Genomic DNA, 23,875 nt, shown 5'->3' with positions numbered 1-23,875 from the left:
ATCTGTGCTCCTGTGTTGTGTGGACTCTACCACTGTGAGTGTAACAGAGTGTCCCATTACTGTACCCTGGAACTGGAAGAGGAGCATAGGTAGTTGGACATATTAGAATGACACTGGGCTGATAATTATGCAGCATATTTCCTGGTGATTACTCAATAATTTGAGGGCATGGAATATGGTTCTGATAGTTTTAAAGATGGTATGATTATTGAGCTGCAGCCAATGTACCATTGATTGGCATATATTTGCAACCACTTGCTCGAGATTTATGTTTGTTGCAATCCTTTTGCCTTTTATGTCACCCATGCTGCAATATGTAGATTCCTTTCACCACACCAGAGAAGAGATGTGTTGGGTGGTGGCCTGGGCTCATTATATGTCAAAGTGGGTCAGATTTATAGCATGCATATGAACAAAGCACACCATACATATGTCATGATTTGACAATTTACCAGTTCAATACTTTCCCACAATGTAAACTATCCCCATTCCATATAATTACCCCCATTCCATATAATTGCATTTCCTTGAATCCTATGTCGTCACATTGAGAATTCAGTAATAGTATGACCTAAGTATGTATGTACAGTGCATTTCAAAAGTATTCAGACCCCTTGACTTTTCCACATTTTGTTACGTTATAGCCTTATTCTAAAATGGATTTTTTAAAAGCAAAAACAGCTTTTTTTGGTGCAAATATATTAAAAATAAAACATAAATAATACATTTAATCCCATTCTTCTTTGCAGATCTTCTCAAGCTCTGTCAGGTTAGATGGGGAGCATCGCTGCACAGCGTCCTCCAGGCGTGAGGCTTGGCATTCAGGCCAAAGAATCTTATTTCTCGTGGTTTGAGAGTCTAAGTGCCTTTTGGAAAACTGCAAGTGGGCTGTCCTGTGTCTTTTACTGAGTAGTGGCTTCCGTCTGGCAACTCTACCATAAAGGCCTGATTGGTGGAGTGCAGCAGAGATGATTGTCCTTCTACTTCACGGAGGAACTCTGGAGCTCTGTTAGACTGACCATCAGATTCTTAGTCACCTTCCTGACCACGCCCTTCTCCCCTGACTGCTTAGTTTGGCCGGGCCGCCAGCTTTAGGAAGAGCCTTAGTGGTTCCAAACTTATTCCTTTTAAGAGTAATGGAGGCCACTGTGTTTTTGGGGATCTTCAATACTGGATAATTTTTGGTACCCTTCCCCAGATATGTTTCTCGACAAAATCCTCTCTTGGAGCTCTACGGACAATTCCTTTGACCTCATAACTTAGGTTTTTCCTCTGACATGCACTGTCAACTGTGGGCCTTATATAGGCAGGTGTGTGCCTTTCCAAATCATGTCCAATCAATTTAATTTACCACAGGGAGTATCATGACTCAGGATATGACCCAGATGCAGATACGGGAGGCGATAGTACAGTTCTCAGATCATTTATTAAAACACGGGGCAGGCAAAGGGCAGGTTGAGGAAAGGCAGAGGTTTGTGATCAGGTCAGAGTCAGGCCGGTACAGGATGGCAAGCAGGCTCATGGTCAGGGCAGGCAGAGGTTCGTAATTAGGTCATAGTCAGGCAGGTACAGGACAGCAAGCTTGTTGGAAAAAGGAGACAAAGGGCTGTGAGACAGGTTTTATCCTAGACACATGAAAAGTGGGATGTACAGTGGGGCAAAAAAGTATTTAGTCAGCCGTCAATTGTGCACGTTCTCCCACTTAAAAAGATGAGAGAGGCCTGTAATTTTCATCATAGGTACACTTCAACTATAACAGACAGAATAATAAGAAAAAATTCCAGAAAATCGAATTGTAGGATTTTTAATGAATTTATTTGCAAATTATGGTGGAAAATAAGTATTTGGTCAATAACAAAAGTTTATCTCAATACTTTGTTATATACCCTTTGTTGGCAATGACAGAGGTCAAACGTTTTCTGTAAGTTTTAACACAGTTGCTGGTATTTTGGCCCATTCCTCCATGCAGATCTTTTCTAGAGCAGTGATGTTTTGGGGCTGTTGCTGGTCAACACAGACTTTCAATTTCCTCCAAAGTTTTTCTATGGGGTTGAGATCTGGAGACTGGCTAGGCCACTCCAGGACCTTGAAACGCTTCTTACGAAGCCACTCCTTCGTTGCCCAGGTGGTGTGTTTGGGATCATTGTCATGCTGAAAGACCCAGCCACGTTTCATCTTCAATTCCCTTGCTGATGGAAGGAGGTTTTCACTCAAAATCTCACGATACATGGCCCCATTCATTCTTTCCTTTACACAGATCAGTCGTCCTGGTCCCTTTGCAGAAAAACAGCCCCAAAGCATGATGTTTCCACCCCCATGCTTCACAGTAGGTATGTTGTTCTTTGGATGCAACTCAGCATTCTTTGTCCTCCAAACACGACGAGTTGAGTTTTTACCAAAAAGTTATATTTTGGTTTCATCTAACCATATGACATTCTCCCAATCTTCTTCTGGATCATCCAATTGCTCTCTAGCAAACTTCAGACGGGCCTGGACATGTGCTGGCTTAAGCAGGGGGACACGTCTGGCACTGCAGGATTTGAGTCCCTGGCGGCGTAGTGTGTTACTGATGGTAGGCTTTGTTACTTTGGTTCCAGCTCTCTGCAGGTCATTCACTAGGTCCCCCCGTGTGGTTCTGGGATTTTTGCTCACTGTTCTTGTGATCATTTTGACCCCACGGGGTGAGATCTTGCGTGGAGCCCCATATCGAGGGAGATTATCAGTGGTCTTGTATGTCTTCCATTTCCTAATAATTGCTCCCACAGTTGATTTCTTCAAACCAAGCTGCTTACCTATTGCAGATTCAGTCTTCCCAGCCTGGTGCAGGTCTACAATTTTGTTTCTGGTGTCCTTTGACAGCTCTTTGTTCTTGGCCATAGTGGAGTTTGGAGTGTGACTGTTTGAGGTTGTGGACAGGTGTCTTTTATACTGATAACAAGTTCAAACAGGTGCCATTAATACAGGTAACGAGTGGAGGACAGAGGAGCCTCTTAAAGAAGAAGTTACAGGTCTGTGAGAGCCAGAAATCTTGCTTGTTTGTAGGTGACCAAATACTTATTTTCCACCATAATCTGCAAATAAATTCATTAAAAATCCTACAATGTGATTTTCTGGATTTTTTTCCCTCATTTTGTCTGTCATAGTTGAAGTGTACTTATGATGAAAATTACAGGCCTCTCTCATCTTTTTAAGTTGGAGAACTTGCACAATTGGTGGCTGACTAAATACTTTTTTGCCCCACTGTATGTGATAGTATGTGCCATAAATCAAACTGCATTTACTGCCCAACAGCCATTTACTGGAGAGAGAACATTGTTTTGGCCACTCAGTTAAAACCTTGACCAACATTTCCTTTGTGACATGATGAGTAGATAAGTGAAGAGAGGCAGAGAGATGGAGTAGAGCGAGATGACCTCACCTCTGGGACATCATCAGAATGCAGGGTGGTGACTGCCATTTCTCACTCTGTAAGTGTATGTCAGGAGGGTGACTTGTCCTCTAAAGTTTGCTGTTATTGTTTTCTGTTGGAGACATACTGCCATTTTGTCCACACCTCTTTAGGGTAGTGTCTCCTTGGATATTGATTAATGAAAATATTCCAGATCCTTGAAGGACAAATCACTCTGCCTGGTTGTGCAAATATATGTATGTATGAGCAACATAGCAACCGATTCTGAACTAGGGATGGGCATGAGTAATCAAAGCGTCAAAACTTTAACCAGAGATCCCATTTTTCAAATACTTCTAAACTATTTGGTGGAATGTGCTTTGTGGCTGCCTGAACCGGCAAGTGACATTTTCGCCAAATTTTTCAAAAATGGTGTCTAGTGTTTCATTTCTATATGTGCATTTGCGGGGCACAAAAAAAACACAAAAAAAACAAGCCAAGCACCACACAATTCTTCACCCTAAATTCGCTTTCCCCTCCACGTCTCATTCACTCAATTGCGTTCCGACCGCTCCCTACACACGTGTGCTGAGTGCGCACATCAACTCCCGTCTAACTGATGGGATACACAAGCCAATGCCCTTTCCAAATGACGATCATTTTTATCACAAATTCAAAATGGACTGGTTGATTGAGCTGCAGTTGTCACTTAGAATTGGTTAGCCTAGCCTATAACCCCCCCAAACCATAGGCCGTTTCCACACTGAAAATACGCAAAACATTAATTTAATAAAGACAAAGCGCATATTTTTTATCAGAATCATTAAGCCTCCTCACCAAACGGATGTCGTAGCCGTAATTTATCACCATCCGGTGTTCAATGTGGAATTATGAATCAATTTTTAAACTTCCAAAGAACAGGCAGAATAAACTAAATAGTATATCGAAAAGAAGACAACATTCATCTTGTAACCCTGAAAAATGGGTTCAACGCACCAAATTGCGCCCTTTTCAAATGAGCACTCTTTGAGAATAACTGTCCCAGACTCGAGATATGCATCACATCGCAGAGGCAACTTTTTTCATTTGGAAAAACATTCTGTTCTATTTTATTCTGGTAAAGGTATCTTGACTGTGATAAGGACCCGGGAAATAAGAGCATATTGCTAAATGAACAAAGCACAGCCATAGGCTTCTACAAGCAAGCGCCACTCCTGTGGTTACTGCTTTTTGAAGATTGTGTTCCACGATATACTATAACAAGTTGATGTTACGGTTTCATAAATTCAATTTATATTCAATGGCACATTTTTATTGACTGAATATACACTGCTCAAAAAAAATAAAGGGAGCACTAAAATAACACATCCTAGATCTGAATGAATTAAATATTCTTATTAAATACTTTTTTCTTTACATAGTTGAATGTGCTGACAACAAAATCACACAAAAAATATCAATGGAAATCAAATTTATCAATCCATGGAGGTCTGGATTTGGAGTGACACTCAAAATTAAAGTGAAAAACCACACTACAGGCTGATCCAACTTTGATGTAATGTCCTTAAAACAAGTCAAAATGAGGCTCAGTGGTGTGTGTGGCCTCCACGTGCCTGTAGGACCTCCCTACAACGCCTGGGCATGTTCCTGATGAGGTGGCGGATGGTCTCCTGAGGGATCTCCTCCCAGACCTGGACTAAAGCATCCGCCAACCCCTGGACAGTCTGTGGTGCAAAGTGGCGTTGGTGGATGGAGCGAGACATGATGTCCCAGATGTGCTCAATTGGATTCAGGTCTGGGGAACGGGCGAGCCAGTCCATAGCATCAATACCTTCCTCTTGCAGGAAATGCTGACACTCCAGCCACATGAGGTCTAGCATTGTCTTGCATTAGGAGGAACCCAGGGCCAACCGCACCAGCATATGGTCTCACAAGGGGTCTGAGGATCTCATCTCGGTACCTAATGGCAGTCAGGCTACCTCTGGCAAGCACATGGAAGGCTGTGCGACCCCCAAAGAAATGCCACCCCACACCATGACTGACCCACTGCCAAACCGGTCATGCTGGAGGATGTTGCAGGCAGCAGAACGTTCTCCACGGCGTCTCCAGACTGTCACGTCTGTCATGTGCTCAGTGTGAACCTGCTTTCATCTGTGAAGAGCACAGGGCGCCAGTGGCGAATTTGCCAATCTTGGTGTTCTCTGGCAAATGCCAAACGTCCTGCACGGTGTTGGGCCGTAAGCACAACCCCCACCTGTGGACGTCGGGCCCTCATACCACCCTCATGGAGTCTGTTTCTGACCGTTTGAGCAGACACATGCACATTTGTGGCCTGCTGGAGGTCATTTTGCAGGGCTCTGGCAGTGCTCCTCCTGCTCCTCCTTGCACAAAGGCGGAGGTAGCGGTCCTGCTGCAGGGTTGTTGCCCACCTACGGCCTCCTCCACGTCTCCTGATGTACTGGCCTGTCTCCTGGTAGCGCCTCCATGCTCTGGACACTATGCTGACAGACACAGCAAACCTTCTTGCCAAAGATCGCACTGATGGTCCATCCTGGATGAGCTGCACTACCTGAGCCACTTGTGTTGGTTGTAGACTCCGTCTCATGCTACCACTAGAGTGAAAGCACCGCCAGCATTCAAAAGTGACCAAAACATCCACTAGGAAGCATAGGAACTGAGAAGTGGTCTGTGGTTACCACCTGCCGAACCACTCCTTTATTGGGGGTGTCTTGATAATTGCCTATAATTTCCACCTGTTGTCTATTCCACTTGCACAACAGCATGTGAAATTTATTGTCAATCAGTGTTGCTTCCTAAGTGGACAGTTTGATTTCACAGAAGTGTGATTGACTTGGAGTTACATTGTGTTGTTTAAGTGTTCCCTTGATTTTTTTGAGCAGTGTATATATAGGGCAGTTTAGCAATAATAATTTGTTAACTGTAATGGTTATGATAAATTAAACATTGTCTCGCGCTGTTGGCATAGGCCTAGATAAATGCGCACATTTATTTCCAGTGCGGACCAAGTGCAATTTTGTTCACAAAGAATTAAAATATATACATATAAATATTCAAGGGATAATGTGACTGTAGGATTTATTATCCTGCTTCCTGGGTTAAGGTTCTATAGTAGTTAAGAGGGCAGGGAAGCGATATAAATGACTCTGAATTGATTAATGCTTTGATGTCAAAGATGTACTTGATTGAGTATGGCAAATTGAAGCAAATCCATGCAATTACATGCAGCAACATACTTAATGTGATGATATATAAGGCAGTTCTGTCAGGTATCTTAAATTCAAGCCAGAGAATACAATGCAGGTATTTTAAAGGTTCCAAGTGCTGTTTTGATATGGCAGGGTTTTCAGAGCTGTTTTATGTGAGTCAGTTGCAGGGTCACAGATGAGGTTAAAAGTGATAGCGCTCTGGGCCTGCTGATTTACCGAGCAGCCTTTGAAAACACAAGAGGCCGATTTCTCTTTCTCCTCGTTGTTGGCTCTGTGATGTCTGGTCTCAGTGGTTTTCTCTGCGAGGCTATCTATCAACTCTGTTTTTCAGCCTAAAAAGAGAAGAGTGTTCCTTCCCCCTTGCATAAGATCTTTCAAAATGGTTACGATTGAAAATTAGAACAGCATGATTCATTTCAAATATTTGTAACGGTTTCCAGACAGGAAGTGTTGGAAATCACCAGTGGTTTGTGGTTATTCTATATAACAGGGTTAAATTAGAAATTATTAAGCAATACATATCATCAAAGAAATACAGTGTGTTCTTAACCTAAACAAAAATATAAAGCAACATGCAATAATTTAAACGATTTTACTGAGTTACTGTTCATATAAGGAAGTCAGTCAATTGAACTAAATTCATTAGGCCCTAATCTATGCATTTCACATTACTGGGAATACAGATATGCACCTGTTGGTCACAGACACCTTAAAAAAAAGGTAAGCGCTTGGACCAGAAAACCAGTCAGTATCTTGTGTGACCACCATTTGCCTCATGCAGCGTGACACATCTCCTTTGCACATAGTTGAACAGGCTGTTGATTGTGGCCTGTGGAATGTTGTCCCACTCCTCTTCAATGGCTGTGCGAAGTTGCTGGATATCAGCGGGAACTGGAACACACTGTCATACACGTCGATGGAGTCAGATTAATGGCACGGCAATGGGCCTCATGATCTCGTCACAGTATCTCTGTCCATTCAAATTGCTATTGATAAAATGCAATTGTGTTCTTGTCCATAACTTATCCCTGCCCATACCATAACCCCATCACCATCATGGGGCACTCTATTCACAATGTTGACATACCACAACCGCTCGCCCATACATCACCATAGATGCTGTCTGCCATCTGTCCGATACAGTTGAAACCGGGATTAATCCGTGAAGAGCATTCTTCTCCAGCATTCCAGTGGCCATCGAAGGTAATCATTTGCCCACTGAAGCCGGTTATGACGCCAAACTGCAGTCAGGTCAAGACCCTGGTGAGGACGACGAGCATGCAGATGAGCATCCCTGAGATGGAATTTTCTGACAGTTTGTACAGAAATTGTTGTGCAAACCCCCAGTTTGTCCAGGTGGCTGGTCTTAGATGATCCCACGGGTGAAGAAGCTGGATTTGGAGGTCTGGGCTTGCATGGTTAAACGTGGTCTGCGGTGGTGAGGTCGGTTGGATGTACAGCCAAATTCTCTAAAACGATGTTGGAGGTGGCTTATGATAGAGAAATTAACATTAAATTCTCTGGCAACAGCTCTGGTGGACATTCCTGCAGTCAGCATGCCAATTGCACGCTCTCTCAAAACATGAGACATCTGTGGCATTGTGTCGTGTGACAAAACACGTTTTAGAGTGGACTTTTATTGTCCCCAGCACAAGGTACACCTGTGTAAATCATGCTGTTTAATCAGCTTGTTGATATGCCACACCTGTCAGGTGGATGGATTTTCTTGGCAAAGGAGAAATGCTCACTAACAGGGATGTAAACAAATTTGTTGTCACGCCCTGGTCGAAATATATTATGTTTATTCTTCATTTATTCGGTCAGGCCAGGGTGTGACATGGGTTATTGTGGTGTGTTTTTGTCTTGGGGTTTTGTGGGATGTCTAGCGTTAGTCTATGGCTGCCTGAGGCGGTTCTCAATCAGAGTCAGGTGATTATCGTTGTCTCTGATTGGGAACCATATTTAGGCAGCCATATTCTTTGTGTGTTTTGTGGGTGATTGTCCTTAGTGTCCTTGTTCCTGTCTCTGTGTTAGTTTACACTAGTATAGGCTGTTTAGGTTTTCGTTATGTTCATTACGTTCTTTGTTTTGTAGTATTTGTATTGATTCGTGTTTACGTTTGTTCATTAAACATGGATCGCAATCTACACGCTGCATTTTGGTCCGACTCTCTTTCACCGCATGAAAACCGTTACAGAATCACCCACCACAAACGGACCAAGCAGCGTGTCAACAGGCAGGAGTCACAGGAGAAACAGCAAAGGCAGCAGCAGGAGCAGCGTAAAAAGGACTTTTGGACTTGGGAGGAAATCCTCGACGGGAGAGAACCCTGGGCTAAACCAGGGGAGTGTAGCCGCCCCAAGGAGCAACAAAAGGAGGTATCGACATGGGAGGACGAATTGTTTGGAGAAGGAACCTGGGATCAGCCTGGAGAATATCGCGCCCCAAAGAAGAACTGGAGGCGGTGAGAGCTGAGAGGCTTTGGTATGAAGAGAAGCAACAGCAGCAGCAGGAGCAACAATATCGGGACTACACTACTTGGGAGGAAATAGACAGGTGGGCGGTCGACCCAGGGAGAGTGCCGGAGAGCTGTCAGTCTGCATGGAGCAGCCAGAGCTGCCAGTCTGCATGGAGCTGTCAGTCTGCAATGAGCTGCCAGTCTACAAGGAGCTGTCAGTCTGCAAGGAGCTGCCAGTCTGCATGAAGCAGCCAGAGCTGCCAGTCTGCAAGGAGCTGCCAGTCTGCACGGAGCTGCCAGTCTGCATGAAGCAGCCAGAGCTGCCAGTCTGCAAGGAGCTGCCAGTCTGCACGGAGCTGCCAGTCTGCACGGAGCCGCCAGAGCTGCCAGTTTGTAAGAAGCCGCCAGAGCTGTCAGCCTACATGGAGCAGCCAGATCCGCCAGTCAGTGTGGAGCAGCCAGAGCCGCCAGTCAGCGTGGAGCAGCCAGATCCGCCAGTCAGCCAGACTCTTCCAGATCCGCCAGTCAGCCAGGCTCTTCCAGATCCGCCAGTCAGCCAGGCTCTTCCAGATCCGCCAGTCAGCCAGGCTCTTCCAGATCCGCCAGTCAGCCAGACTCTTCCAGATCCGCCAGTCAGCCAGACTCTTCCAGATCTGCCAGTCAGCCAGACTCTTCCAGATCTGCCAGTCAGCCAGACTCTTCCAGATCTGCCAGTCAGCCAGACTCTTCCAGATCTGCCAGTCAGCCAGACTCTTCCAGATCCGCCAGTCAACCAGACTCTTCCAGATCCGCCAGCCAGCCAGGATCTGCCGGAGCCAACTACCTGCCTGAGCTTCCTCTCAGTGCTGGGCTTCCTCTCAGTCCCGGGCTTCCTCTGTGCTGGGCTTCCTCTCAGTCCCGAGCTTCCCCTCAGTGCTGAGCTGCCCCTGTCCCGAGCTGCCCCTCTGTCCCGAGCTGCCCCTCTGTCCCGAGCTGCCCCTCTGTCCCGAGCTGCCCCTCTGTCCCGAGCTGCCCCTCTGTCCCGAGCTGCCCCTCTGTCCCGAACTGCCCCTCAGTCCAGTGGGGTTCTGGGTGAGGACTACTAGGCCATGGTCGGCAGCGAAGGTGGACTATCCTAGGACGCGAGGAGGGGGGACTAAGACATTTATAGAGTGGGTTCCACGTCCCGCGCCGGAGCCGGAGCCGCCACCATGGACAGACGCCCAGACCCTCCCTATTGTTTTGATGTGCGTCCGGGAGTCCGCACCTTAGAGGGGGGTTCTGTCACGCCCTGGTGGAAATATATTATGTTTATTCTTCATTTATTCGGTCAGGCCAGGGTATGACATGGGTTATTGTGGTGTGTTTTTGTCTTGGGGTTTTGTGGGATGTCTAGCGTTAGTCTATGGCTGCCTGAGGCGGTTCTCAATCAGTCAGGTGATTATCGTTGTCTCTGATTGGGAACCATATTCAGGCAGCCATATTCTTTGTGTGTTTCGTGGGTGATTGTCCTTAGTGTCCTTGTTCCTGTCTCTGTGTTAGTTTACACTAGTATAGGCTGTTTCGGTTTTCGTTACGTTCATTATGTTCTTTGTTTTGTGGTATTTGTATTGATTCGTGTTTACGTTTGTTCATTAAACATGGATCGCAATCTACACGCTGCATTTTGGTCCAACTGTCACCGCATGAAAACCGTTACATTTGTATACAAAATTTGAAAGAAATAAGCATTTTGTGAGTATGGAAAAATGTTGGGATCTTTTATTTCAGCTCACTTTACTTTGCGTTTATATTTTTGTTCAGTATAGCTCAGATTTTGTAGCACAGTAGCTTGTCGTTTGACAAATGTCACACCACTCCAAAGACCTACATACTTGTCTCAGGAGGTGAGGAAGACCACCATTAGTTAAGCTTGAATGTTTGGGTCCTTAGTGAGCCGCCAATAAAGTAATCCAAGGGAAACATTGCATGAACACACCTAAAGCATTCCAAGTCCTGTTAGCTAAGCTTCCAGGAACAAATTGCTCTGGAGTTGCGTCTGAGAAGAATTGAGTCATCGTTTGGGTTGGAAATAGAGTGGCGAAGTACTGAAAGAGCAAAGAATTTCTCACACTTACTCTCTAAAGGAGGAATAACTTCTTAAAGGCCAGGTGCAGTCAAACATGAATTCACTGTGTTTTATACATATTTCCACACTGAGGTTTGGAATAATACTTTAAAATGATAATGCCCTTTTATTGCAATATGTGTTTGAAAAGAACAACTGAAATTTCAGCCTGTTCTGGTGGGATGGAGTTTTGGCCTGCCAAGTTACATCACCAGGTGGTACATTAGTTAATATAGCAATAAATAAGAAAGTTCCAAACCTCTCTGCCAATAACAGCTAGTTTTCAGTTTTCTCTTCCACACTCAGAACACTCCCAGACAGTCCTAGCTAAATTCTTGCTTGAGAAATTGCTCTTTGCTAAGAAGCTATTTTTGTTTAATTTTGACAATAATAAAAACTTATTTTTTTTTTTAAATATTAACAATAAGATTTTTTTAGTTGTTATCCAGAAATTATGTGATGTCGAGATAAAAACAGCTGCATTGGACAAATAACATATCTTAAATGTTAGGAAAATATAAACTTCTATACCCACAAAATTGTGGGCCATTGACATAGGTTCTATCAACAGGTAGTATTTTATTTGTCGTGCATTTATTATTAATGCATGATGGTTGGTCCCGCCAGAGTGCTCTTACTGTATGTCATTTTCTTCTATGTTATTAATGGAAGCCCATTGCCTTTTGATGCTCTGGCAGTGGCTGCTACTACTGTCACATTGCATACACTCAGTCGCTCTAATTGGACTGAACTGTCTTACTTATCCCTTTTTTACTCTCCTCTGAGAGATCTCAAAGCATATTTATTTACATTAGGTGGTTATCCATCCTAATTAGATGTGTATGATCTGATTTGAAGTGTCTGATGAGACGTTTCTTCCTGCCAGCTTGTTTCCTCAGTGGGAGAGCAAATTGATCCAGGATATGTAATATGAGCAAACTAGTTATAACTGTACCATGGAGAATGAGGAAGGATGTAATCTCAGTTTCAATATGTACTTATCAAATCCCAGGCAAATTAGCATGTTTGTGTTGTTGTATTATTCTGCGCTGTGCATTCATGGTTGGATTGAAGTACTGAGGGGTGTCTGTGGTGTCCAATGCGGTCCCACCTTGATAGGAAGCAGTTTTCCAATTGTTAGGCTACATAGTGGCCTTTTTCTCTCTGTCAGAGACTGCTCTCTTTCTCTCATTAGGGTAAATCCATTTGAATTCAAAACCTTTTTGACAGAACATCTTTTGATTTGAACAAAACCTGTAAAAGTGCCCGTTGTGAAAGTGCTCAGAAAGTGACTTTTTGGACCTGAATTCCAAAACATTCAAAAGATAAAAGGTGCTCAAAGTTGACCCATTTTGCATACCCCACCAAACCATGAGACATCCATGACTTGATCACAGGAAAAGATAAACGGTTGACATTGATGTCATTTATAGCTGCTTTATGTAACCTTCCTGGGGCGAACCGACCAAATTCACATAGAAATGTAAGTTATAGATCTGTCATTCTCACTAAAAGCAGGTCAAAGAAGCAGTAGATATGTACGACTGAATGTGCGCTATTTCTATGTTTCCTGGTCTTAAGTTTAGTTTTTGCTTCTTTAACTTGCTGTTTAGTTGGTACAATGATTCTCTACACTGTACTTGCTTGTTTTGCTATTAGAATTTGAGCAACCAGGAAATGGTGGAGCGATTTCTGCATAGTGCACCTTTAAAAGCTTACAAACAGGGTTGTCAAAATATTTAGTTTCAGAAAAAATATGTTTTTGAATAAAAATGTACATTTAAAACGTCAATTATCTAAAAATGTTTTTCCCCCTTCATATTCGAATATGTTGTAACTTAGACCCTATTTTACATTGTCTAAGGCTTTTGTGTTGTGCCTGCCATGCACTCACAGGGTGGGTTTCAGATGTTGGCTGATAAATGTACTAAAATGGGAATAACACTTACATTTCTACTTTCAAATGGTAACACAAGGATGGTTGGAGGTCCACACATCTGAGAATGTTGACTTGAAGTGGAATATCTGTTGTTTTATACTAGGAAACCTATTTGAACTTATAGAAATATAGATAGTAGAATAGACATGACCATTTCAGTTGACATTCAACAGTGGGTCGACCAGTGGTCATCTTTGTGGTAGTAATGATAAGTAAACATTTCCATTCAATTTCAATTTCAAAGTGGTCGGAAGGGATAGATCCATTCTATTCATTATATTTATATGATTTAAATGCCACCCACCCTGTATTCAAGAGCATGTTGTGTCTCGACCGAGGACGTGCACAACACAAAACCTCAAATTATGTGAAATAGGGTCTTAGCTACAACAGTTTACTTGCTTTTAGATAATTGACGTTAAAGGTTTAAAAATGACATCATTTTTATAAAAACATTTTTTCAAAATATAATAAGATTTTTGATAGTACTGTTTGTAAGCTTTTCAATGATATCCAACTCAACCGTTTAATTTTCCAGTGTTAAGGACATCGATGTCTCATGGTATGTTGGGATATGCAAAATGGGTCAATTTAAGCACCTACCTTCATCTGAATCCTACAGACGAAGAACCATATGTGATTTAAAATAAAATAAAAAGAGATATACATGAAAAACCATTATTGGACACACTTTTTCAATAGTGAATTAACAAGCTTTCATTAATTAACAATCATTTTAAATTTAAAGATAGGCTCTTGTGGAATAACCGTTTATGTGCACCACTCAGAATGGACGGACAAGCTCACAACTTTTCTGTTGCAGATGAAAATCGTCGAAATGTGGGAAAGAAACGTAAAACAAAACTAAAAGAATGGAAAGACAGGCAAAGGAAGATCTTACGGAATGCGGGAAAACCCTATACAAATCGTAAGGGCCAAGAAAAAACTGGGAAAAGCTGTCCAAAAGAGATATGTGGAAGAACCGTATATTAAACAATCAGGCTAGCTAGCTATAGAGTACAGTAACTAACATGTATGTTCTGTGTTGTCTCATTTGTAACTATAGAGAAAACATATTAGCTAAAGTTTGTTGGCTACTAACTTATACATTATCGTTACAAATGTTATTGCTAGATTATAGAAGAAACATAGCTAGCTACTTTTTCTCCATCCACCCGATGATTCGACATGGCTACAGTAGCTAGATAGTTATATGTAACGTTGGTGTGCAATCCCTGCGGGATACAGTGTGAGGGTGCATTGAGGTGGCAAGCTGCATATTGAAGTGGATGAAGACAAAATTCACGCCACTCACCAAACCAGAGGTGCGCAAGTTGATCATCTTCAGTGACAGATGCTGTGGGCAGAATAACAACTGGCGGATGCTCAATCTGATGTCGATGCTCGTCTCTATGGGTTACTTTACCCAAGTTGAGCAGAAGTTCATGGTCTCTGGCCATTCTTTTCCTTGTGATCGATCTTTTGACACCATCGAGAAGAGGCGCAAGGTGTCAGTCCTTCATACACCCGATGATGTTTCAAAGATGATACTTGAAGTACAACCAGCAAAACCATTCAAGGTGATGAGGATGCAATGTGAAGACTTCAGGCACCTCCCAGATTCGGTCCTCAAGCGACCAGCTGGACTACAGATCACCTCAGTGAGGTGGTTAAAAGTCACAGGTATTGCACAGAGAATAGTTTACTAACATCCCATCAGCATGCAACATGTTGTTCTAACAATAAAATATCCTACTGCTTGACTGTGAAAGTTGTTTATTAATGTCAGGAACTTCAAATGTTTCTGTTCTAATTTCAGTTGAGCATCCTTGGAATCTGTACGCCAGACAGAGCCACAGTCTATTTGAGGGATGGAAATCGTGGCTGATCTCCAAACCAGAACAAAGGAGCGACACCTCCACCTCCCTATTTTGCAAGCCACTACCCTGGAGCATATGAGAGTCCTCTGCCCATCAAAGAAAAAACAAGTACCAAGATCTGATGACCATGCTCAACTACTTGCCAGCTGCTGCACGCTCTTTTTATGAATCACTGCAGAGTGAATAATTTGTTGTTAAACCAAGCTACATAATTAAGCGTTTTTTTCTGAGTTTACAATCCCCTGAACCTGTATAGTATGTTGAATCTGAATACATTTCAGAAGACATGTCACCCCTATTGTCGGAAATTAAATGTATAGTAGGTGTTTTCTATGTGAATCAATTTGTGTATGATTTGAACCAGCACAATGTATTGAATTAATTTAATTTTAAGATGTTGTTGCTAGTGTAGAAAATGTTATGTACAATGTGTTCTGTGGAGAATTATTTTGTGTGTGATCATTTGAACCTTTTTTAATCTGAATGAATTAAAAACATATAAGTCATCACATACAGTATGTGAGTAATCATTTGATCTTGATTCCCTTTTTTGATTCATTACAATTTTATTATTATTATTATTATACCTTTATTTAACCAGGTAGGCTAGTTGAGAACAAGTGCTCATTTGCAACTGTGACCTGGCCAAGATAAAACATAGCAGTGTGAACAGACAACACAGAGTTACAAATGGAGTAAACAATTAACAAGTCAATAACACAGTAGAAAAAAAAGAGTCTATATACATTGTGTGCAAAAGGCATGAGGAGGTCGGCAAATAATTACAATTTTGCAGATTAACACTGGAGTGATAAATGATCAGATGGTCATGTACAGGTAGATATATTGGTGTGCAAAAGAGCAGAAAAGTAAATACATATAAACAGTATGGGGATGAGGTAGGTAAAATTGGGTGGGCTATTTACAGATAGACTATGTACAGATGCAGCGATTGGTTAGCTGCTCAGATAGCAGATGTTTGAAGTTGGTGAGGGAGATAAAAGTCTACAACTTCAGCGATTTTTGCAATTCGTTCCAGTCACAGGCAGCAGAGAACTGGAACGTAAGGCAGCCAAATGAGGTGTTGGCTTTAGGGATGATCAGTGAGATACACCTGCTGGAGCGCGTGCTACGGGTGGGTGTTGCCATCGTGACCAGTGAACTGAGATAAGGCGGAGCTTTACCTAGCATGGACTTGTAGATGACCTGGAGCCAGTGGGTCTGGCGACGAATAAGTAGCGAGGGCCAGCCGACTAGAGCATACAGGTCACAGTGGTGGGTGGTATAAGGTGCTTTAGTAACAAAACGGATGGCACTGTGTTAGACTGCATCCAGTTTGCTGAGTAGAGTATTGGAAGCTATTTTGTAGATGACATCGCCGAAGTTGAGGATCGGTAGGATAGTCAGTTTTACTAGGGTAAGTTTGGCAGGCGTGAGTGAAGGAGGTTTTGTTGCGGAATAGAAAGCCGACTCTAGATTTGACTTTAGATGTTTGATATGAGTCTGGAAGGAGAGTTTACAGTCTAGCCAGAAACCTAGGTACTTATAGATGTCCACATATTCTAGGTCGGAACCATCCAGGGTGGTGATGCTAGTCGGGCGTGCGGGTGCATGCAGTGAACGGTTGAAAAGCATGCATTTGGTTTTACTAGCGTTTAAGAGCAGTTGGAGGCCACAGAAGGAGTGTTGTATGGCATTGAAGCTCGTTTGGAGGTTAGATAGCACAGTGTCCAAGGACGGGCCGGAAGTATACAGAATGGTGTCGTCTGCGTAGAGGTGGATCAGAGAATCGCCCGCAGCAAGAGCAACATCATTGATATATACAGAGAAAAGAGAATATACAGTGCGTCTCTCTGTCACCACATTTAGCATTAACTCTCAGCAGTTAATACTTATTTACTGCTGTCACCTCAGTACAGAAGGACATTTCTTGCCTTTAGCATGGGTTTAACGCAATTCAAAACTTAATTGCTGACCATAGTGTTAATCCCAAAGAGAATGGTTTTCTGAACGTTTTGTAATATTGACCTTAGGGACGTGCATAATGGACATGCATATTGGCACATCACATTGATCCATATTTGATATGTACAAGTTGTGCTTGTTTTGATTGAATTAATTGAATTGTATTCTATTTGTGTAGTTATTCTATGGTATGTTCAAATTGAGGGCTTCATTTTAAATGAGACTAAGATTTCATGACTCAACTTTTAAGAAAAGTGATCAGTACTAATATTGATAGACCACCTTTAAATGAACCTCCATACAAATGAATTAACGACATATTGCATTTAAGTTATTTACATGAAGGGCATCTGTACTTGAAAGTACTTAAAACATCATATCAGGTGTTAAAAAAGGGCATCTTACAAGAGTCATGCAAAACGTCACATATACTGTTCTTCCACATTCTAAAAATTAAAACGGCAATAAAAAAAGTATTTTTTGAAATAACAAAAAAATATCAATTGTTGTCGGAAGATATGGGTATTGTGAATTATTTGTCAACCATAAAACACCTATTATGGTACACACTATTAATAATATAAAAATAATGGATTATCTAAAAATGGAAAAATATGTCACATATATGGTTCTTCGTCTGTAGGATTCATCTGCTGAATGTGTTGGTATACAGGTCCAAAAGTCTGGCCACTTCTTCCATGGGAAAACATGTATGGAACGTTTTGTTTCAATCAAAAGGGGCGCGCTCAAAAAGTGATTGAATTCAAATGGATTTACCCATTAATCTCGCTCTCTCCCTCTCAATTTCTCTCTCTCATTCCCTCTCCCCCCTTTTATCCTGTGGAACAATGGTTAGCAGGGCACTCTGTACTGTCCTCTGTCTGTCTGTGTGTGTGTGTGAGTGAATCTCCACTGCTCTGACCTGAATACTGCTTCTCTGACACAGTGGGGGTAGGTTTTGGCTTCACTCCCCACAACTACAGGATTACCTCTGTTTACTGGACGCTCAAAACATTACCCTCATGCATAACACAAATGAGATGGGGCATACCATGCCTGACATGGTAGAGAGCTTACACAATACTATTTGTCATCTCTTGGTTTTATTAGATATCAGTGCATATTCTATAATATGCCATATGATAAAGCATTGTTGTCTATTTAACGGCATAAATTAATTGGAAATTAATTAGTCATGGTATATAATCATGTAACCCAGGGATGGGCAACTGTAGGCCCGCGGATTCATTTTTTTCTGGGTTGGGAACTCAGTCGGTGTCTCAACTTATTTTTGAGAATATGCGGAGTCGCAGCAAGCTTTCTTTCAAACTGCAACATTTTCTCTACAGTGGCTTGCAAAATTATTCACCCCCTTGGCATTTTTCCTATTTTGTTGCAGTTTAGATTTGTTGGGGGGTTTGTATCATTTGATTTACACAACATGCCTACCCATTTGAAAATGAAAAAATATATATTGTGAAACAAACAAGAAATAAGACAAAAAAACAGCAATTACAGCTGCAAGTCTCTTGGGGTATGTCTCTATAAGCTTGGCACATCTAGCTGCTGGGATTTTTGCCCATTCTTCAAGGCAAAACTTTTCCAGCTCCTTCAAGTTGGATGGGTTCCGCTGGTGTACAGCAATCTTTAAGTCATACCACAATTGGATTGAGGTCTGGACTTTGACTAGGCCATTCCAAGACATTTAAATGTTTCTCCTTAAACCACTCGAGTGTTGCTTTACCAGTATGATTAGCATCATTGTCCTGCTGGATGGTGAACCTCCATCCCAGTCTCAAATCTCTGGAAAACTGAAACAGGTTTCCCTCAAGAAATTCCATTATTCCTTCAATTCTGACCAGTTTCCCAGTCCCTGCTGATGAAAAAACATCCCCACAGCATGATGCTGCCGCCACCATGCTTCATTATGTGGATGGTGTTCTCGGGGTGATGCGAGGTGTTGGGATTGCGCCAGACAGTGTTTTCCTTGATGGCCAAAAAGCTAAATTTTAGTGTCATCTAACCAGAGTACCTCCTTTCATATGTTTGGGGAGTCTCCCACAAGCGTTTCGGCGAACAGCAAATGTGTTTGCTTATTTTTTATTTAAGCAATGGCTTTTTTTCTGGCCACTCTTCCATAAAGCCCAGCTCTGTGGAGTGTACGGCTTAACGTTGTCCTATGGACAGATACTCCAATCTCGCAGTGGAGCTTTGCAGCTCCTTCAGGGTTATCTTTGTTGCCTCTCTGATTAATGTCCTCTCGGCAGGTTTGATGTGGTGCCATATTCTTTCTCTTTTCTAATAACGCATTTAATGGTGCTCTGTGGGATGTTCAAAGTTTCTGATATTTTTTTTATAATCCAACCCTGATCTGTACTTCTCCACAACTTTATATGTGTGTACACAGACCCGCGAGCCACTGCGGCCCCTCATGATGAGTTTAGATTTTTTTGTGGCCCCACCCTATTGAAAGTTGCCCGTCCATGATGTAACCTGTATGCCCTTGACTCCGTGCCTGCTCACTCACTCATTTTGTGTGTTTGCTAATGCCAGAATGTAAACTGATTTGAATCTAAGCCATGCTGATTGTAACAACAACACAGTGTGTCTATGAATCAGAGACAAGGGTGATCATGTCCTGCACTATGTCAAGTCCGAGTCCATCCAGTCAGAGTACAGTCTATTGTTGGAGGTCTATGTCCCCTTTCGTGTGTGTTTGTGTGGTGTGGTGTGTGTTCGTGTGCGAGCATGTTTGTGCGTGTGTGTGTGTGCGTTTGTGTGTGCTGAACGGCCAGAGTAGGAGATTAATCTTCCCATTAGTGTCATATGGTGAACAGCCTCAGCAGTCTAAGATCTACAGCACAGCCAGAATTAATTGGGGAACCACTTCAGTAGCTTTTCAAACATCTTCCACATATATTGGAGTTTATGTCACGGTTTCGCTAGAGCCAGGACCATGCACAGTGCAGTTCCCGGTCATACTTCACATGCTCAAGGTTCGGGGGAGAAACAGCTTAATGTTTAAATATCCATATCTTGCTGAGTTTAGCCAGCTGTACATGTTTCAGTGTGAATTCAGATATAGGTAACAGTCAGTGTGCGCGTGCATGCGTGTGTGTGCACCGGACCTACAAACAGACCTCTCTCAGGAAATAGGAAGTCTTATTTATTCAACTGGGCCTCCATCCTGCCTTTCACTCTCTCTGCTGCCAATCACCTAACAATGCAATACAGCAATCTAACAACACACACCGACCTTCACTTTAGAACGAGATGTGTTTAACTGGGACAGTTGATTGACATGATAACAGAGTAACCCACAGTATAAGATCAAAGCAAGCAACAACAGCTGTCATTATTGTTGTCTGCTCACAGTGCAAAATAACCCACGCCCACAGTACATCTCATAACCGAAGATAAGTCCCAGCTGTTATTATTGTTTTCTGCTCAGTGCTCGTAGTACCTTGACTACGAGACAGGAGCACTGAGAAGACCTCTGGCTGTGGTTGGCTGCTGTGTGTGCTGTGAAGAAGAAGAGCAAAGTAAGAGGCACAGTGAATGACCTTTGACCTTACCCTTCGCCAGTCCACCCTCTCCCTCATAACAGGATTTGTATAAATCAAAGGCTCCCATCGACAAGAGGAGAGATCTGAGAAGCCCTGGCCTGTAGAGTGCTATACTCGGTATCTACTCTCCGTTCCACTGTATCCACTCGTTTAGTTTTCCCATCACAGTGAGGCAGTGCTTGAAAACCAACATATGGGGAGCTCCAGAACTTGGAGAGAGGGTTGGAGTGAAACTGACCCTGATGTACTCAGAGGGTTTATGTGCTGTCGGGTCCATTGAAAGCCAATGGAGATTGCCAAAACCAATTTTGCCATGCCAATCATTGTGGACCACCAAAAATCCACAGGCACAAGAATAAATGAAAGTGAAGTGGCGCTTTGAGAATAGTTTTAGCCTATGAACTGGTAGAGTAGGGAGTGTGGGTTGGGGTAATGGTGTAGTGGGTTTTAACTCTGGACCAAACAATTAAACAGCAGACACACATCATTAAGGACAGACAGGAGTCATTTATCTAACGATAATTATGGTTTCTGTGTGTGTGTGTGTAACTCTTTTTACATTGACTGAATTAGCATCAGTTCCATCAAAGGAATCCTTCACTGCTGGTGGTCTACAGGCTTACTGTATTTCTAATGGTGCAGAAAATATGCCCTTTGATAGTTCGATTTTTTTGGTTGATTCTGTGAGGCACTCAGCTGATTGTGTTGGATATACAGTAAAACATTTACTTATTCTGCTCTGGCTTTGTACAGCCGAAAATGATCGTTTGGTTTCAATGCAGTGCTTTGTTTTACAAATAAAAACTATCGTTCAATTTTTACATTGGGAAAGGGGCACATTATACTTATTAGTGCTAGTGGTATTGTTGTAATGCCTTTGGCTGGCCTTGCATGTTTTTATGACTGCTGATGTGACCAGCAGTTGGGTTTGGGCTGAGATTACAGGCTAGACTATCCATACTGCACTGGTGTATTGTACTGTACACACATCTGGACGGAGAGAGAGCCAGACTCCTCCTGATTCTCATCACTCCCGACAGGCCCAGTCAAAGGAAACCGGGGGACACAATTTCAGGAAGTTTTCTTTGGCCTGAGAGAAGTAGGGTTAGGGAAGGATGCCGGTCCATTTTTAGAAACGTTGGGTTGGGAAATCGAGGGACTGGGAACAGAGTGATCCTGGCTAAAACCACTGTAATGTTTATAACGTTTGTGTCAGACCGACTTGGTATTTCTTGAAATAACCTCCGTACACTATCATTCTCTGTCACTGATGATGCATATGATGGCCAATTTCAAATGTATGTAATATCGGACCACATCAAAGCGATAAAGAGTAATATTTCCTTTCTGAATAGAGATACCCATCTCTATTCAGGGTTAACTGTGTATTCACAACTGTGTTTCATCATGTCAGTACAGCATTAGTAAAAGTTGCCATCTTTGCATTTCACCAAATCTTCTTGGCCTTGTGATCTATGGGAGCTGCACTGTCACGTCTTGAATGAATCACAAATGGCGTTTTCGTTGTTAGGAGGCTCGAGTTTACATCTTAATGTCACATTGAGCTTCCATGCTCGGCCCTGACAAGAGCTCAGCTCAATGTATCTCATCGCTAACTGCCAACCACTTACTGTACTGCCAGATGAGAGGGTTTTAAGGGGCAATCCCCCTCCCTGTCTCCAGCAATGTGACTCTCAAAACTCAGTGGCATGATAAGTGACCTCCCTTATCTCTCCTCTCTCTCATTCTCTCTCGCTCTCTCTTGCTTACTCTCTCTCGCTCTCTCTTTCTCTTTCCCTTTATCCTTCCCTCTCTCTCTTAGGGACCTGAGGAATAATTTGATTAGCACGGTGGAGCACGGGGCCTTCCGCGGACTGGTGGCTCTGAGGAGACTGTAAGTATGAAGCGGGTTGTCATAGTGGGTGGGCTACACGGAGCGGCGAGGCCAGGGGTGTTATGGGGGTTAAGGGGCATTGGTGAGGGGAGGGCGGGGAGGGTTATTACACTGTGACAATTATGACACCATGATTAAAAAAGAAGCAGCAAATTCATTCTTTCCTGAAGTGGTAGATAAAACACACACTCCTCTCTCTCTCTCTCACACACACACACACACAAACCTAAGCACACTCGCACAAAGATGGTCATAGATAAACCCTGCAGCGTAAATGACTTAATTCCATCATGATTGTTAGGAGGTTTTAGGCTGCTGGGGTGTTGCAGCAGGCAAGTGCGCCAGGCTCTGGGAGCAGCAGAGTGCTAATTTAAGTGCTCCCCAACTGGTGATTACTTGAGTGCCTTGCTTATTTTCCCACAGCTGCTCCAGCAATGCAGCTCTTTAATTACAGAGGGGAAGGGCACAGAGCCACGACAGCCTTCTGTGTGTATGAGTGTGTGTTTGTGCGCGCATGTGTGGTGCATAAGTGTGTGAGGATGGATAGTAATGTGAGGGGTGAAGGGGTAACAGAAGGTCAGGGTTGATATCCCACGATCTGGAATAAAGAAACATTGGTCTGGTGGTTTAACATCATAGTTCCTTGAGCTGCTTAAGCTCTCGTTATTACGTTATTACAAGAGGAGACGGCACGAAAACACACACAACACACTTGTTGTCACAGCCAAGCTCATTCTGTATTATCTCATGCCAGCTCTCCTGCGATGATCAGTGCTCTTAATGCTTTAAGTCAGATGGGCTTGGTTTATCTCTTAGCCATCATTTAAAGTTAGCTTTTTGTCCTTATAGGGATCTGTCCAACAATCGGATTGGCTGCCTCTCTCCTGAAATGTTTGTAGACCTTGGCAATCTCTCTAAATTGTGAGTAATCTCTAAATTGAAAACATGCAGCACTGTACGCACAATTTGAGATGTTTTGAGATGTAGGATCAATGTTTTTTCTCTAACGCAACGGCAGATACTGTGGCTTTTCTACTTGTTCAAAGTTAACTGGTTTGATGTGTATTTGCACTGTTTTCCCCACAGGAATCTATCTGGAAATATTTTCTCTTCCTTGCCGGTGGGACTATTCACACACCTCCTGTCTCTCGAAGTCCTGTAAGAAAACAAAATGAAACAACACACACACACAAACACACACCCTACGAACAGATAGTCAGTCTCACCCTGTACCAAAATGACACCAACACAACAGTGCGGTGATGGTTTTAACGCCGTTGCCGTATCCCCTCAGGCACTTCTCTACAGAGTCTCTGTTCTGTGACTGTCAGCTGGAGTGGCTGCTGCTGTGGGCCAGGGCAAACGGCGTGCTTCTGGGCAACGACACCCTGTGTGTTCATCCCACACACCTCCGCGGCCTGGAGGTCCACAACCTGAGGGAGACACAGCTCAGATGTGGTATGTTATCTCAC

The 23,875-nt window shown here is 42.9% G+C and overlaps 1 protein-coding gene across 1 annotated transcript in view; it reads left to right on the top strand.

Annotated features, from left to right (window-relative positions):
* LOC135510870 (adhesion G protein-coupled receptor A3-like) overlaps window positions 1-23,875 on the top strand; it is a 270,757-nt gene that overhangs the window by 58,957 nt on the left and 187,925 nt on the right. The window contains exons 3-6 of the mRNA XM_064932169.1: window positions 22,332-22,403; window positions 23,253-23,324; window positions 23,490-23,561; window positions 23,698-23,861. Of these exons, the coding sequence (XP_064788241.1) occupies window positions 22,332-22,403; window positions 23,253-23,324; window positions 23,490-23,561; window positions 23,698-23,861 (380 nt within the window). The remainder of the gene's footprint in view (window positions 1-22,331; window positions 22,404-23,252; window positions 23,325-23,489; window positions 23,562-23,697; window positions 23,862-23,875) is intronic.

Source organism: Oncorhynchus masou, chromosome 23, assembly GCF_036934945.1.
Source record: "Oncorhynchus masou masou isolate Uvic2021 chromosome 23, UVic_Omas_1.1, whole genome shotgun sequence".
Classification (NCBI taxonomy): Eukaryota; Metazoa; Chordata; class Actinopteri; order Salmoniformes; family Salmonidae; genus Oncorhynchus; species Oncorhynchus masou.
Note: the sequence above shows the minus strand (reverse complement) of the source record. Positions and strands in the feature narration are given on the sequence as shown.